General features: G+C 40.4%; 1 protein-coding gene across 1 annotated transcript in view; it reads right to left on the bottom strand.

Moving 5' to 3' along the window:
• Positions 1–1,054: 1,054 nt before the first annotated feature.
• NXPH2 (neurexophilin 2) overlaps positions 1,055–17,491 on the bottom strand; it is a 25,585-nt gene continuing 9,148 nt past the window's right edge. Inside the window, exon 3 of the mRNA XM_019522797.1 lies at positions 1,055–6,722. Coding sequence (XP_019378342.1) covers positions 5,979–6,722 — 744 coding nt within the window. The 3' untranslated portion in view covers positions 1,055–5,978. The remainder of the gene's footprint in view (positions 6,723–17,491) is intronic.

The raw sequence follows: 17,491 nt of genomic DNA, 5'->3' as shown, positions 1-17,491 counted from the left end.
AGACCGTTTCAGGCTGGACATAAGGAAGAATTTCTTTACTGTCCAAGCCCCCAAGGTCTGGAACAGCCTGCCATCGGAGGTGGTTCAAGCACCTACATTGAACACCTTCAAGAGCAAACTGGATGCTTATCTTGCTGGGATCCTATGACCCCAGCTGACTTCCTGCCCTTTGGGCAGGGGGCTGGACTCGATGATCTTCCGAGGTCCCCTCCAGCCCTAATGTCTATGAAGTCTCTGAAATCTATGAAAAACATTATCACTCTAACCCAATAGGTTTCAGCAGTAAATTTAAGTTGCCCAAGATCCCAATGTGCTGTAATGCACAAAATATTGTCTAGATGTTTAAGGATGTCACAATCTTGTGCACTATTTGTGAGATTTTTCTAATAGGGAGCCAGATCCTGAGGTCTCAATTGAGTAAGATGGTCTGGTCAATATTTTCTGCATGGAGGGACCCTTTATGCAGGTGCTCACATATATCCTGGGTAGGGCTACACAGAGGTTTAACTACTTTTGAAGCAACTGTGCTTTTGTCCCAGGCCACCATGATGTGATTTGTCTGAGAGGGTGATCCACATATTAGTGTCTCACTGGGACAGTGTCTAAGCAAGAACTGGATAAACAGTGAGGCCTCTGTTCCTTCTACAAGTTTTACCCAAGAGGTGGACCTAGGAGGTCCTCATGGAAATAAGATCTGATTTAGGACTTTAGTTTTTGTCTCATATTTTAAAATAGTCTCAAAATGTATTTTTAAAAATAATCTTTGTAACAAGCACACCTTTTTAAACAGGTCATGGTAAGAACTGTTACCTTGCATAAAAACCAGTTGGTATCATGTTACTCCTAACAAAGTGAATGCTACAGAACCTTAATGGTGCTCTGTTTTCTTGGGTCTATAGCCTCCTTGATTCTGCTGCATAAGATGTACTTCTGGAGAAAGAACATGTTCTGCACAAAATGAAACTTGTGCAGAACAAGTGAATAATCAAGCTGGAAAATATTTAAGAAGAAACAAATTTTTTTTTTTAAATTAAAGGATGCAACAAACAAGTGACAGATTTAGCAAACTCTCTTTATTTACATAGAAATAAGTGTACACATATATTCTCTACATGTACACATATTTGTGTATATACATTTATGGTTTTCACATACTCTACAATAAATACCTTGTAATTTTGTTTGTTATTAAGTTTTCTATAGTGCTGGGTAAAAATACATGGCAATAAAGTCATGGCTTACGACTAAGTTACAAAAGCACCAAACGTCGAACTCAGAGAATATAGCAATAACGTCTAGCTAATATACACCTAAATCTAGATCAGTGGTAACCAGTCTTTTTTCAACAGGGCATGCCACAAGGTTAGCTCTGCACCCTACCAGAGTGCCACTCTGCTCCCCTTCCTCTGTGCTGTGTGCCACACAGAGGCCACCCATGCCATGGGTTGATCACCTCTGGTTTATTTTGTTTCTGTTAATACAATTGAGAAACAACTAGTGACCAATAAAAAGTGTTATTGCAGGAACATGATGATTCTAAAGGGAAGATATTAAATGCCCAGTGAGACCACTGTGTTCTGAAACCAAAATAGCTGCTGCTGAATGACAAACTTTTTCATAATAACTTCACTGCATATCTGCAAGTGAATACTGCAGATAATTATGTCTTTAGACTATACATCACCAATACTGGGTATGCAAGGTCTGGAATAAGTGACAAGGCTTGTGGAGTTCAAGATTCCTCAACTGCCTGGGATTGCATGGTTTCAAAAAGCAGAAAAGCTAACTACAAACATGGAAGTCAAACAAATAAGCTCCTCTCTTGAGGCCTGATGAACATATTGAGCAAGAAACCATCATTCCTAACAACTGCCTCCCCACTGCTTATCTCCCTCTGAGCAGGTGAAGAGGAGGGTCAGATTCCTATGAAAAGACCTTGGCAAAGTGTATGACTAGTGTTAGGAAGCAGCGGTTGTATGACAAGTCAGGAACAGCAGGGAAAGTGGAGAAAGAAACCTCCTGCCCTCCCACATGTGTGCAGAGTAAGTGGCAGCAGGCGCTTGGGAACCATAGTGGTACAGGGTGCGATTGCTGGCTCCTTGCGATCGGGAGCCAGTCTCTGAGGGATCGGTGGGGAAACTGGCAAGGAGCCTCGCTGATCCTGACTGAACAGCTGCAAGCTCCTATTTGCTTTTGAAAGAACGAAGGAAAGGCAAGTAAAACCCAGGAACAGTCTTCCTCTTCACATTTGAATGACCCCCCTGCTCTCCACACCCCCGGCAGGGCCAGGGATCACAATACGTACTGCTGTTGTTTTGTTTTCAGATGCCACTGGGCAGCCTTAGTAAAAAAAACAGTCTTAACCTTGGAGCCCTTCTAGGTGTTCAGGCAAAGGCGCGATAGGAGCTGATGCGCAACCCACACAATCGCACCTCTTACCATGAGAGAGACGCTTGCCAATTGTGCCTTATTGCCAGTGTAAGGGAGCCCATAATTACAGTCCCTGGCTCCCCCTGCACCAGCAAGTAGCAAGCTCCCATGCAGCTGATGGGGCTCACAGCCAGGGCAGTGGGTGATGCACCCCTGCCGATGGGAGCCTTGGCAGCTGATGGGGCTCCCAAGCCCATTCAATTCATGGTGTGATGAGAACAAGCCACAACGTTTTATTACACTTTTTTTTTCTTTTTGTAGAATAATGTTGTGGCTTATTCCTTGTTTTATCATGCTGTTCATTGATTGAATGTGTCTCGGTTGCAATTTAAGATGTGATTAACTGGTTAATCATGCCTCAAGTGTAATGTGCATATGGGGCCTTAGTCATGCATCTGCATGGCTGTAGACTCCTGGCAGCACTTGCTTCCATGTTACGTACACTCCAGGCAGAAAAGACCCCAGACTTGCATTAGCAAGTCAAGGAAGGGATCTCCACTTCTTAGCACCGGGGTGTCAAACACAACATGGCAATTAAACTTGGAGGGTCAGAGTTCTCTCCTGGGGCCTAAGGAGGGGTAGAACAAAGCAGCAATCCCCCAGCAGAGACATTGCAAGTATAATGCCTTGGGTAGAAAAAAAATACCTCCAACCTCCTCTCCCATAGGGTGACTACTCACACTGTAATTAACTATTTGAAAAGTTAAGCATGTAATGGCTAAGGGGGAGCCACAGCTAGCCATTGCCCTACTCTTCACTACCTCTTTGCTGGACGAAGGGTGTTTGTACCTGAAAGCTTGCTAAGAAGAATTTTTCCAACTATATGAGCTGGTCTAATAAAAGATATCGGATTTACCCAGAGAACCTTGTCTGCCAGAGATCAGCCTCTGAATTTCAAAGAGCAGTTTGTGTGCATAAGTGAAACAAGCAGGAAATGGGAAATGATCTTTGAAATGTTCTCACCCTGTGCATCAAAATAAGGTGCAAGGAATAATATGAGCCTGCTATGGGGACAGGTACAGAATGTAGCAGACACCACTGTGGCTGTTTATCAATTTGTGCCAAATTCAGCAACGATGTGAACTGTGTGCTTTTTATTCTCTTAAATCAGTGGAACTTAAGGATGTTTCATCGGCTTCAGGGAGTAGAATTTGTATGCAGAGCCTAGGGCTAGTCCATGGGCCCACAGTTGTGGAGGCTCATAAAAAAGGAACATTTCACGACCTTGAGGTATCATGACAAAAAAATGAGATGAAAATCTACTCGGGTGTTGTTTTAAAAGCATTGAGGTGAGTGATAATTATTTTATCTTCTTTTACAACGTTACTAAGCATTGTAGAAAATGAAAACTAAATAAACTACAAGAATTGTACACAAAACATGGGGTTTATTTGCCTTGTGGCAGTAAATGAAGAAAGGCTCTCCCTCACTGGATCTTCCTGCATAAGCCATCTCACTCCCTCCCCTACCTGCTGCCTTGCTCCCAGCCCCATTCCACTTTGCCAGATCTTACCTGTTTCTTGCAACCTCTCCACTTGCCGCTTTGCTTCCAGCCTGATTTTGTTTCTTACCACCCCCCAACCTTTGCTTGCTGCTTTGCTCCCAGCCCTCTCTTGTTAGTTTGCCTTTTGCTCCCTTCCCCACTTGCTTCTCCCTCCCTTCCTAACTGTGGTTTTCCTCCCAGTCTGATCATGCTTTGCCTCTCACCTCTTCCCTGATCTGATCCACTTCTCACTCCTTCCCCAACTTGTACCTCTGTTCCCTGCCTGCTACTGCTCTCCTTCCTATCCACTTTCTGATCATTTACATGCCACAAAAATGGGTTGTGCATACCACTTGTGGCATGTCTGTTGTGGGTTGGCCACCCCGATCTAGAGCACGCCCTACTGAACATAAAACATTATGAAGGCATTAGCAGTCATAGACTAAAAAAATGGAAAACTCTATTATTGAGAATGGGAGACTACATGCACGAAGTGAGCGGAAACCTTTAGATTCTCAATAAAACCAAGTCACGTTTCTAAATTTGTAACCTTAAAACAAAAACAAATTCAACTTTTTCTTTTTCAGTATGAAGCTTTACAAGCAAGCAAACAAAAAAAAAGTCAGCAGGTGAGGTCCTTTTTGCCTTGACATATAGTCTGTCTCCTTGTCTGTTTAGAGGCACTGCCATATCTCTACAAGTACATGTTAGCACAACTTAATTTTCATGTTAATGTACTTTTCTGCCAGCACTCATCAGTGTTCCCTTACATGTAACAAGACTTCCCCCCTTTCCCAGCTACTTCCTTTCCAAATCTCGGCCAGAATCTGTGACATCAGAAATGAAAAAGTGTTGGCTTTCATTTTTTTTACATGCCTTTTTACTTAAGAAAGCTCATATGATGTTTATGCTTACTTCTGCACCACAGGAGTAAATTCTTCTGTTGGCTTCAGTAGAGCCATGTTGTTTGAGGCCAGCTGGAATTTGGCCATAGCATGTGGATATCTGCATAGGGTCTCAGTAGTCAGATGGGTGTTGACCTTCTATTTTTCAGTGATTTTATGTTTTGTTTTTTATTAATTTGAAAACAGCCATTTTAACTGGGGACTTGTGAAAAAGAAAACGTGTCCTTTTGGGATATTGGCCTTAATTTATGATATTTTGATGTTAGCTAGGAATGTAATATTAGGATGGGGCTCTACAGCAAGACGTAAAGATAAATGCTTACTTCTAAATGAAACATCTACTCGTTGTTGCTCTAGGACTCAGTGAACACAGATCAAGGTACACATGTTCTACTGTAAAATTAGTACTGGCATATATGAAACACCTGAGAATAAAGCAAAGCAATGGCAACCACAGCCGGGAGAAATCGACACCAAACCTGTACTGACAGGGTCTCACAGGGTTAGCAAGGTCTGATTATATCATTGCATATCCAGAGGTAAGAAAGCTGAAGAAATAACTCTTTCATGTCAATGCTTACACCTACTTTTAGAAATGCCCAAGAAGAACCAACTTCCTTTCATTTCTTTCATAGAAATACCATTTTCTTCAAATGTTAGGACTAGATTCTTCAAGCCCTGTGTACATAACCAGCAAAATCAGTGGGAGAGTTAATAGTTACTGGGGGTTTCATATGGACATCTTGTAGCAGTCTTATTTGTCATTGTTTGTGTCTCCAGTTCCCACTCCGTATTGAGAACTTAATGTGTAAGTGCTGTACAAATCAACTAAAAGACATCAATGTATCTGCTAGCTCAAGCAGCCCTCCAACCTGCTTCAATAATTTTCAAGATCAGTGTTTGTGACATGCATAATTTTGTTTCTTCTTATCCTGCATCTGCTTGACACTTCCCTTATTAATGACAACGTAGCAGGAATGCAACTTTGTCAAATGAAAATGTTTTTTACATAAACAGTTTGAATATTTACGATACAGCACAAACACAGCCACAAGTTTTGAAAGACCTTAACCTGATAGCATTGTCCTCATAGATTAAAGGAAACTCTTACGTTTATGACCAATGCTGAATTTCTACAGTTATTCAGAACATGGATCACATCAGCCAGAGGACAAGTATGGAGTCTCGCTATGGTAATTATAATCAGGGCAGACCTTTTGCACCAGTTTGTAATCTACGCTGTAAAAAGCAATGTAAATACAGATAACTTTAAATGGTTTAGAGCACAACCAAGAAACATGGCTTTGGGTCTGCTCCTGGTAGCAGATCTTTGAAGGGTCAAAATTGCACAAAGCAGTTTTCTTAGCACGATCTGTTTTTTCATACTCAATTCGACAGTTGAAGGACTTGGATTCCTTGGTCTCCAGTGTTGACTGTGGCGATGATTCAAATTCCACCACTTTGGAAGGTGGCACCAGGCTTACAGAAACGTTTCCCAGACCCGTTGAGTTATGTCGGAAATAAACACTGAAGGTTCCATTGCCGTGGTCAACAATTTTCCCTGTGATGAGGAGATTAAGTTTAACAGTTTTGATGTTGGAGTGGAAGTCTCCCCAGCCAAACATCTTCTTGAATTTCCCAGTTTTTACAATTGGTCTGCGTTTAGTTCGTGCAAGAGACTCCTGAACCTCAGTGATGTTGGATAGCCAATCCCAAAAGTTGTCTATGCTGTCTGAATATGACACCTGGCCATGTTTCAACACTGGTGATGGCTTAACAAATAGACGTAAAGGATTAATGATCCTGGAATGGACAACATTGTCGACCAATGTCTCTGCAGCATCTTTGTCTTCCCAATCCAAAACATCTGTGGCATGCACTACTTGTTTAGTGTCACAAAATATCTGTTTCGAGAGAGAGAGACAGGATTATAGAAAGTGAAAATGAAAATGGAAAGATAACTAAGTCAGCATTAATAGCATTCATTTTTATACAATCGGGTCCCATCCTTACCTGATTATTCTTTACACAAAAAAATCATTCAAGGGGACTACTTTAATTAGTTTAGACTAATTTTAGACTACTACTACTAGTTTAGACTAAGGATTTTATTGGACTGGGACTAAGAGGAAAAAGGTCTGTTTCTCGGCCAAAGAGCATAGTGTCTGAAAAGTAGAGTGAAAGGAAGAAGCAAAATTGTCTGGGGGTTTTTCCCCACTTAAAAACCTCCAATCTAATCTTTTTTCTAACCCTTCCCTTTGAAATCATTTCTCACATTTCAGCTGTTCCCTGAAGCCTGCTTATTACAATGTCCACATGACAGTCTTTAAACTTTAGCTGTGCTGTACTTGTTCATACCTTGCAACTGTTCGAGAGCAAAGCTTACTCTGTTGCCATGAATAAAACGCTACCTACAGTTGCAGGTACAATATAAAAGTAATTTTTAAAGTTGATAGATGTTAAATAACAACTTGATACACAAGTAAGAATAACCATTATTTTGGATGCTCCAGTTTACCACCTTACAGGGGATCTGACTATCTGACTTTCAAGGACTATTAAGCAATTCATCCACTGAGACTTAGGTCCTACTTAGGTCTTCAGCACAGAAAATCACTGACTTCATTTCAAAATGTTAACTAGGAAAAGCTGAGTGTAAAGCAAAAACGTTGCTTTTAATAACTTTATTGTTAAATGTTGATGAAACTGAGAACTTTAGGTTGTAAAAGTCAAATGTGTGAAAGTAGTACATTTAGATTTCTAGCTATTCTGCACTTTTGTGCATCCACTCTTGGAACTGTATGTGGAAGGGAGCCTGTGAATTGTGCATGTAATCATTATGTGACCATATAGACCAGTGGTTCTCAACCTTTTCTGTACCAGGACCCATTTGTAACCATCGATGGCCAGTCCCAACCCAGTGCTCCTCATTCCCAACCTGCTGCCCCCAGGTCCCAGCCCCCCCAGTGTGTGGGGCAGGGGGTGGGTGTGTGGGGTAAGAGGGGTGTGTGGGGCTGCCAGTCTGCAAGGGGAAAGCCACGGTTTCACACATTTTTCGCCTTTAAAGGAGAATCTATTTTTAAAGTTTGTTGATCCTTTTTTTAAATTTGTTCACGACCCTTTCATATATTCTTGCAACTCGGGGGTTGAGAAACACTGATATAGACTATATCATTATGCATATACATACAGAGGACAGCTGTCGGAATGTATAACTTTGGCAGGTTTAGCATGAAGGGCTAATTTTTCATTTCTATATACTCTCTGTTCTGTATACTCTCCTTCAGAATAGTCCAGATGACACTTGATTCATAAATATAGATTTTTTGTGCTATTTTTATCATTTAGGGACAATGCTTAAAGTCAGACTAGACTAAAATGTTGTTCTCAATAGTGTTAATTTGTAGGTCTGCTATTTCTTAAGTTTGATCAGTAACTGGTGTTGTGATAGTACAGTACACTCCTTTATTTTTAATCTTTAACTGCCTCACCTTGTAAAACAGAAAATTAAGAAGATTTAGTCTATACTGTAATATTCTTTTTAGAAATAAAGCCATCGGTTACAGTAATAAAACTAAAAAACATAACCTAACCCCATGAAGTTACTATTCATGGTCTCTTAATAATATAAATCTGTGAGGGACAACCTTTCTGGCAGACACACCACAAATTAGCCCTGAACCCTCCGAGTGCCACTCTGATCCCATTCCTCTGGCCGATCTCCTACTCTGCTTTCTGCTCCTTCCCTGATCTGCTTTGCATGCGGAGGCTGCTCATGCCATGTAAACGCCGAGAGAAACTTGAATGGAAACCCTCAGTCATATCTGCAAGCATTTCCAATATGAATTTGCAATTAGAACTGAAACTACCATCTGACTTCCTAAACCAAAAACACTGCACTTGCCAGCCTTGAGAGCTGGATCCGGATTTAGTAGTCAGGCTCATATCTCTAATTCAACTTGCATAAATTCTTCTCTTCTTTGGATGCAGAAGGAAAAAAAAGACAATAAAGATCATTCCTAAATGGAAACCTTGTATGTCAAGTTTCTGCCTGTGGACTAAATTTTTCATGGCTGAGTTAAAACCCGTAAAAATAGGGGATTTTAATGGAAACACTGACAGATGCTTATCTGTAACAGCACAAATAGCATTGCTGTAATGATACTATGGAAAAGTGTCAATATGATAGAAAAGCCTGGGTGAAACAACGTCATGTTTATGTATAGCTCTTCAGCCACTTTCAATCTTGTTCACAAGTTAAAAAGCAGCTGGGTGATGTTGGGAATAGGACTTCATGGCGCAGCCGGCCATAACCACTGCTAAGAAAATAACTTATCTCCCTTGCTGCAGAAAAAGCAATATTGCTTGGATTAAACAAGAATTGATGCAAACCCTCACCTATCCCTGAAGTAAAAACCTGACCCACACCTTTTCAGAGGCATAATGCATACAGATTTGCAAAATGTTGTGGCATGGGCAACTGTGTATGCAGCAGTTAAATGAGCATAATGACTTCGTACACAGTTGGTGGGGTCTTTAAAATCACAATATTACTATCATGCTGGGGGAAGGGGTTGGACCACAGCACCAAACCATGCTAAGCAAAATCTATATTGACTCATGGTACATAACATATCCTGTTTTATAACATGGTTATTCCACGGTAATAAGCACCCCAGCATACATATAGGATAATCAAATATATGTCAGCAGCAAGCATTCACAGATTACTGCATCTGACAATCTTTCATTTAGCTTTGCATAACATGTGAACACATGGTTATACAAATCATTTTATTATGAGTGAATATTTCTGTACAAAGAATATTTTTTCTGAGTTGGAGGAATAAATGTTTTTGTAAGTGGTGAGTTAAACTTTACACTAAAAAAAAAAAGACTTTACCAAATTTATATTGTTTGCAGACTTAAGTCCTCTTGAATCTAGTGTAACCCTTAATATCTGACTCTACCTAATTCCTATTGCTATCTTGTCCCACTTGCATTGACAGAGCCAGGCTTAAGAGCTGCAGAAGTACTAAGGTGAATCAGTTGCTTGAAGATGAGCTATGTAAGCTCTTGATAAGAAATGCTTTATGTTTTACAAGTGTTTAACATTTTTAAACTGTTTTTAACAAAGAATGACTTGATTCTGGAATTGAATGCTCAATGCACAGAGCTTACACTAGAGGAACTCAGGGAGCTGAAATGTGGTGAAATTGTCAGAAAAAGCAATAATTTCTGTGCTTTCCAAAGTATAATGCATTTTTAGCGTGCAGATTCTTTTATTTTAAGTCAAAAGGTTTTACAGTGTAAGAGAACTGAACCCTCCGAGGATCCATTTTCCTCCATACATTGTAAATGCTCCTTGTTTGATGAGGGCTTTTTTGCTATTAGCAAGCATGGTCCTGTGCCTTTTGTTAGGTTGTTTATTCACTTTGGTTAGCAATTTACAGGAAATAAAAAAATTTGTAATAAAAGAATGAAGCACATGCTGGAAAACTGACTTGCTCAGTATCTCACCATGCTGCTGTAGTGCCTGCTTTCTAGTAAAGAACAGTTCTTTTGCATTTGAAAAATACTTGTTTAGTCAAGAAAGAGAACTTGTGCACTTCAGTTGGTCTGATTTTTTTTCAGTGGCCCATTCTTATTACAAGTGCTTTTATCCATTTCTCCAAAGCCATAGATTTTTAGGCCAGAAAAGAACATCAGATGATTTCTGCTGATCTCTTTAATGCCTCAGAACTTGATCCAGTTACTTCTGTCCTGAGCCCAATAGCGTGAGTTTGACTACAGCATATCATCCAGAAAAGTATCCAGTCTTGAAGATGTCAAGAGAGGGAGAATCCACTACTTCGTTTGGTAATTGTGTTCATTATACCTCCACCAGCCCGGGAAGTTAATGTCTGGAAATAGCTCCTTGCGCAAGTTTGCTTAGAACGCGGCCATTTCCCATGGGTTGGCGACAAAGCTCAAGAGATGTTATCTTACAAGAATGTATTCAAGTCCCTACTATAACTGTATAGTACTTCTCTGGCTTTTTCACACTAATTTCAGTATCTCTACTGTCTTTTATGCCATATATAGCAATAATAATGCAGAATCACTGAACTGCTGGAACAAAAAACTAAGCTTGAAGAAGGGGAAAAAGAGAAATTGCTCTGCTTTATTTGTTTGAACATTCAATGATTTCCAACACATTTATCAAATTTTAGATAATTTGTGTCTTGATAGGCTTATCAATTTTGCAGAGAGTACACATTAGCTAGATACAATGATATCATATTAGCTTTTTCAGCATCTTACACTTGAGTCCAGCAAGAATAATAAAAACTCAGACCTTCATCAATTAAATGGAAAAACATAAAATTGTATTCCATTATAGCCTTTTTTGTAAGAAAATGATGACAGGTTCTAATAATTCATCATAACAAGCTGAGCTTGAACTTTACTGATAATTAAATGTGTTTTTCCCAAAGGCAGAGGCTGTGATGGGTTTTATGGTAGCAGATGTGATTGCTATCAGGAATGCTGTAAGGAACTCAGAAATTAAGCAGCATCTTTTAGCCAGACTATACAGAAAAGCCATATTCAGTTCTATCTAGGCACAGGCGTATTTTTCAAAATTTGCTGTGAACCCACATGTTTTCATTATAATAAGGACCATTTAATTTGCATTTACCAATAGTGGGAAAGAAGTCCCTGATTCAGGTGAACAGTTAAACACATGCTTACCTTCATTCATCTGATTAAATCTATTCCTACTTAGCAAAATATGTTTATGGGCTTTTCTCAATCAAAGCTTAAACTCTTAATAACATATCAGGTGGACTCAAATGTAGTGTTAAAAGAGATTCAGCACTTTGCAGAAGCTTATGGAGTGGATAATTAACCAACTAGTGCATAATCTTTGCACTAGTACTAGGTATTGTTGGATTATTGGATTATACCAGTTAGCAAAGATCAGTGCCTATTATTTACATTGTTTGAAGGTATGGATTACCAACAGATCAGATCAGGAATTTTTCATCTGTTTTTGTCGCATGTAACAGGCTGGTTTATGTTTCTATGTCTGTATCAAACTGCAATCTTAATTTGACATGATTAGCAGTAGTTTGAAATATGTCATTGTACCTACCTAGCAATATACCTTTTTCAGTAGTCCTTTGGAAAGTTTTTGTTTTCCATTGAGAGAATCAAAACAAATTATTATTCAGGTCAACCAAAATTCAGACACTTTCATTTGTGTAACTGAACTGAAATGTTTCATATCTTCATCAACGGTCATGAGACACAACAGACATGCTAGGTCAGACACTTTGTGGCCCTGTTCTCCTATAGCATATGATTTCTCATGTAGATCTATATCTCCCTCTATAGACCACAGTTCCACTCCAGTTGAAATCCTATGGTGCATGATGGGAAGATATAATCAAATAGAGGGTCTGGTCTATGTAGAGGAAGAGGGAGCTTAGACAGACATAGTTTTGTATTGAAACTGAAGTTTTTTTACATTTTCTGTTCTATGAAACATTTTGATATTTCAAATTTAGGTTTAATTCTGGCTGGACCAAAACAAATGTCAAAATATCTGGCGCTCTCACAGCAGAGGAATTCTGATTTTTCAATAAACTCTAGTTCCCAGCCAACTGCCCACTGGAAATTGTGGGTGCAGACCTAAGTTACATTTATTGTGCAATCAGCTCCTTGAACATGCTCTACAGCCATGCTCTTACAGAAGTGCATGGCTGCAGAGTTCTTTAAAAGTACCCGATAGCACAACAATCTGAACCCTCATTACATGAGCGTTCAGATGAAGGTGCTTCAAAGCAAAGCACCTTCATTAATGTCTGTCAGTGCATGCTGGGAGGAGGGCTGGATTGAAACAGCTCAGTCCTACCCCTGGTGCTGTCTTCAGAATAGGAGGGGGGTAACCTCGGGGGTGGGCTGGGGGGCTCCAATTCACCCATCCCACCCTCCAGCCCAAGCTGAGCAAACCCAGATGAACTCCCTCCTCTCCCATTGGTTGGGGGGTCTGTCGGTTGTGGGGAATGCTGTAACTCATGGCACTTCCTACAAAGCACCACGAGTTACAGTGAGAAGCTGTACATCTGTCAGTGCCCTTTAAGTTAACTGTAGCTGGAGCCAATGAGAGTTCAGGACATAAAGCGCTTGTAGGGGACACAGAGCACTTGTCAGAATTCACCCCCATGTTTCCCTCCTTAGATCTATTTAGCATGAAATGACTACAGGTTGACTATTGGCAATGATTTTTGACATTTCTGAATTGGGGGTTAAGTGTCAGAGACCCTGAAAACAGATCATTTAGCTCCTGTATTTATTTAAAAAGGCATGGGGGCAGAGGTGGGGAGGAAGATGTTGCAGAGGAGTAAAACAAAGCTCTGGCCCTAGTTTGTGGAGAAGGTATGAGATTGACTTATGACATTGGACCATTTACAGATGTAAGGGGCAAACGACACAGATTCACAAGTGTAAGCATTTCTCTCATTTGAACTAAATTGGTCAAAAGGAATGAAAAGAACAAGGACGCACATTGGTCAGGACTTCAAACTTTTCCAAAAACCTCCCAGAGAGAAAAGTCAGGGGCCTTTAACTAGAGGTGTAGTTGCGTAGTTTTGCCCCCCCGGAATAGTGGTGGCAATGTGAGGGCAATAGAAGCAGCTGGATCCCTGACGGCAGTGGTGCTGGACCGGTTGTGGAAGTGGCTGATGTTTTTGTGCCTCCCCTGCCCCAAGTCAGTGCCCAGAGCCTGTGCCCTGCCTGCTCCCCTTTCCCCCTTGCCTTTAGCCCATACTTGCCTCTTCCTCCCTCTGCACATTTTATAAGGTATCTTCTTTTCCTACTGATACTGAGAGAACAGAAACTGCAACACTTTCTCCCACCTGCCCCTTCAGGGATTACAGCGGCTTTTGTTCTCCCGTCACAGTTTGGCTCCTTAATTCGCAGGGTCTACGGACCAAATGCCTTCCTCTGCTTGAAACGTGTGGAAAGCAGAGAGCTATATCTGCAACACAAGAATGTTTCTCTACTTCTGTGCAGTAGGTAGAGCAGGGAGCACGTCACAGTCTGTCAGTGAGCACAGACACGGCTCGCTCCCTGGCTAGAGATCTATGGACTTGGCACAGGGTAACCTTCAGCAGAGGGACAGGCTGATTAGAAAGCAAAAGGTCATTTATCAAAGCTACCGGGAACATTAAATAAAGTTTGGTTCTATTTTGGAGACAGAGGTTGAAAATGGTCACCCTTTCTCACTATGTCCTCCTTTCAGCAATGTTTTGCTTTGCCTTTGCTTATCAGTCTTTCTATAGTTGCACATTTCTTTATTTCAAGCTCTCCTTTTTAAAGCACATTTTACAAAGAATTACCAGGAAGCAAATAGAGACATGCTGCCCATTAATTATGACAAAGCTATTATTAATCCAACTACCCTTGAAACAACATCTCTGGCAATACTTCTAGCTATAAAGAGCAAGCCATATTGACTTATTTTCCATCACTGTTTTCTAGATAATTCCACTTGCAAAGATGAGAATTTTTCAGTAACATAAAACATACCTTTGGTTGGAAATGTGGGAAGTCTGGTCAGCCTCTGCTGTAATCGTTGAACAAACCCTATTATTTCTGATTTCAGGGAGTAAGCCCTGTATCGGCTGATACAGTGTCAGTTAGACCCTAGTAACACAAAAGACCCTCTCTGTTTACCTTGATTAGCAAAGAAATCTGAGTTTTGCTAAACATCTGTCAAAATCTTTAAACTAATTATTTCCTCAGTGTAGATTGCACGCAAGTTGCAGCCACAATTCACCCATACTAATCAGAGGTGGGGGGTGGAGAATGGTAGAACAAGAGGTTGGCATTTATCGCTCTAAATGCCCTTCGCAATCTGGTTAGCAAGGGCACTCTGTTCACCTTCCTAAGTTTCAACCATTTTCATTTTAGCATTGTCATTCACCCCTTAAATTGTAAATGCAACCGGCTAGTCACCATGATGCCCTTCCACATCCATCTGGTGATTATAGTAGTTTTGAGTTACTCCTTCTGCATTGTTCAAAACTAACAGTAGTCACCAGTTTTAGGGTTCACGTGTCCGATTAGTAGTCTCATTTTTTAAAAATTCCTACAAATTATATATTGTTAGTAATACCTGTTTCAGCAGAGAGATTCATCTCATGAGCAGAACACCGAACTCTAGGATGTGATTTTTCAGAACTGCTGAGCATCCAGAATTTCAGCTGAACCCAGTGAAAGAGTGGGTGTCCAGCAACAATACAAATCAGCCCCCTTACTGTATTTGGGGTTTGCAAATTCCTTTGCACCTGAGAGTTTTAAAGCAGCTACAGCCGGTGCAACTTTGCTTCTCTAATGAAAGGTAGCCAGAAATCCCGTTCTGTTCAATAGCTTATATAATTGGATTGCTTTAACCATTTTGTCCTGTCTCCTGTAGTTAAAACTAAAATGACAAGCTTGCTTCAGCAGAAAACCCTCATGATCGAACCTTGCAGCCCATTAAATTTTCTGCTTGTAAATGAATCTCACAAAGAACTTCCTTCCCTGTAGAGATGCACCTGAGTATCAACCCTGCTGACAAAACTGAAACCAATCTTTGCTGTGCAACATATTGCTATCAATGATTAGTGGCATGACTTCCCCCAAAGCCATCTCTCTTCTGAATCTTTGGGGAATTGTCAGAACAGTATAATAGGAAAGTGACAGAATGGGAATGAAGAATGACAGAATCAAGCTATACATCAAGGAATTAATTGTGGGTATTAGTATTTCCTGCTGTAATGCATCATTGTCTGAAAACCTAGTAACACAGATAAGTACAAACTCAAACTCAAACATCTGAAGGAAGCATAAAAACAATTGCAAACCTTGCACAGTTTGCCTGAAACTTTATTTAACAGTTAGCCTTTTACAGATATCTTTCAAAAGTTGCCAAACTAACACAGAAGCTAACACAACAAATATAAATTGGAAGCATAAAAGCAAATCTATAGGCTCAGCACTGTTCTTGCTGCTAATGTGGAACATGGCAAATTCTTTCTCTATCTCTGCCAGTAATTTGAAAACCTAATGAAGCATGTCTCTATGAGCACCGTGGAAAGGCACTTTGCCCTTTTTCCTTGGAGATCTAAGAGAGGAAATGTGTCTCTGTCTATTATTTGTATACACATATAGGGTTAAGGAAGCATTTTTCTACTTTTGATGGTAACACAAAGTAGCTTTCAAGCAGCCCAAGAATAAAAATATCAAGCTACAACATACAGGAAATATGTTTGTAGACATGCCAATTTAAGCTGTGATCTCACTGCACCTCCTAAACTAAACTGAGTTTAGGCCTGCGTGGCTAGGAAATCTCAAAAGAAACTTCAGTATGTTTCAGAACGTGGTCTCAGCTGTTCAGGACATGGCATTTGTTCATTTTAGGAGTCATTAGCAAATCAGAGCTGCAGCATAAAGGATGCTGCTGCTGGAGGTGCTGCCTTTTGGATGTAATGAAAACTCAGGATGCCAGTGTTTAGGATCGTTAATGATTTAATGGCCCTTTTCACGGATATGAGCTCTGATACCCTTGCTAGGGTCCTAGATGAGTAATTACTCCAAGCCTGAGAATTTTTTCAGTGGAAAATAGTTTTTTTTTTCTCCTAAAAGAAAATATTTACAAGAATATATTTTAGAAGGATTTTAAACAAACTTTTGTTTCCTATTTAAAAAAAAGATCATTTCTGGAAAAAAAAGAATATATGAATTTTGGAAAGCAATTACAGTTTCTAGTGAGCTGTAGTAGTCAGTTATATTTTTAAATGTCTAAGGGCTCAGTTAGATAAATTGTTTATAGTGTGTAGCTTGTAAATGTGTTTTTTATTTTAAATTAGTCTCTCTGTGTGCAGAGTCAACCACCATTTTATTCTGCTCCTGCTTCTTTCAAAGGAGAGGCACATTGAGTCTTTTCTGGGAATTTATCTTTGTCCTTTCTTGGTGGTTTTTTCCCTTTGGACGGAAAGAAAATGAGTTTTACTTGTTTGTCTATTGGAAACCAGTTCTTCACACTTTTTTTGGTCCAAACCTGCTATGCAGGGGAAACCCTCCTGTGCAGGGGAAAACAGCCCCATTTTTCACTCCAAAGGAGGCTGATTTTCTAAACCGGTACAAAGTCCCCTGTGAAAATCCTTGACCAAAAGCTCTTTGTAAATTATCATGTAGTGATAATTCATAGAATCATAGAAGTAGGGTCAGAAGGGACCTTGTAGATCTTCAAGTCTGACCCCCCACTTGGGTGGGAGAAAAGACTGGACTCAAATGAGTCCAGCCAGGTAGTCATCAAGCTTCTTCTTAAAGACCCCCAGGGTAGGGGCCAGCACCACTTCCCTAGGAAGTTGGTTCCAGCTCTTAGCCGCCCTAACTGTGAAGTAGTTCTTGCAGATGTCTAATCTAAACCTACTCTCTAATAATTTGTGTCCATTGTTCCTTGTCATGCCAGGGGGCGCTAGGGGAAACAGTGTCTCCCCCAAACCCTTCTGGTCCCCCCTAGTGAATTTATAGACAGTCACCAGGTCCCCCCTCACCCTTCTCTTGTGGAGGCTGAACAGGTTTAGGTCCCACAGTCTTTCAACGTAGGGTCTGCCCTGTAGTCCCTGGATCATGCGGGTGG

This window comes from Gavialis gangeticus, unplaced genomic scaffold (genome assembly GCF_001723915.1).
Source record: "Gavialis gangeticus isolate Ggan-Ray unplaced genomic scaffold, GavGan_comp1, whole genome shotgun sequence".
Lineage (NCBI taxonomy): Eukaryota > Metazoa > Chordata > Crocodylia > Gavialidae > Gavialis > Gavialis gangeticus.
The sequence above is the reverse complement of the archived record's forward strand: the minus strand, read 5'-3'. Positions and strand labels throughout refer to the sequence as shown.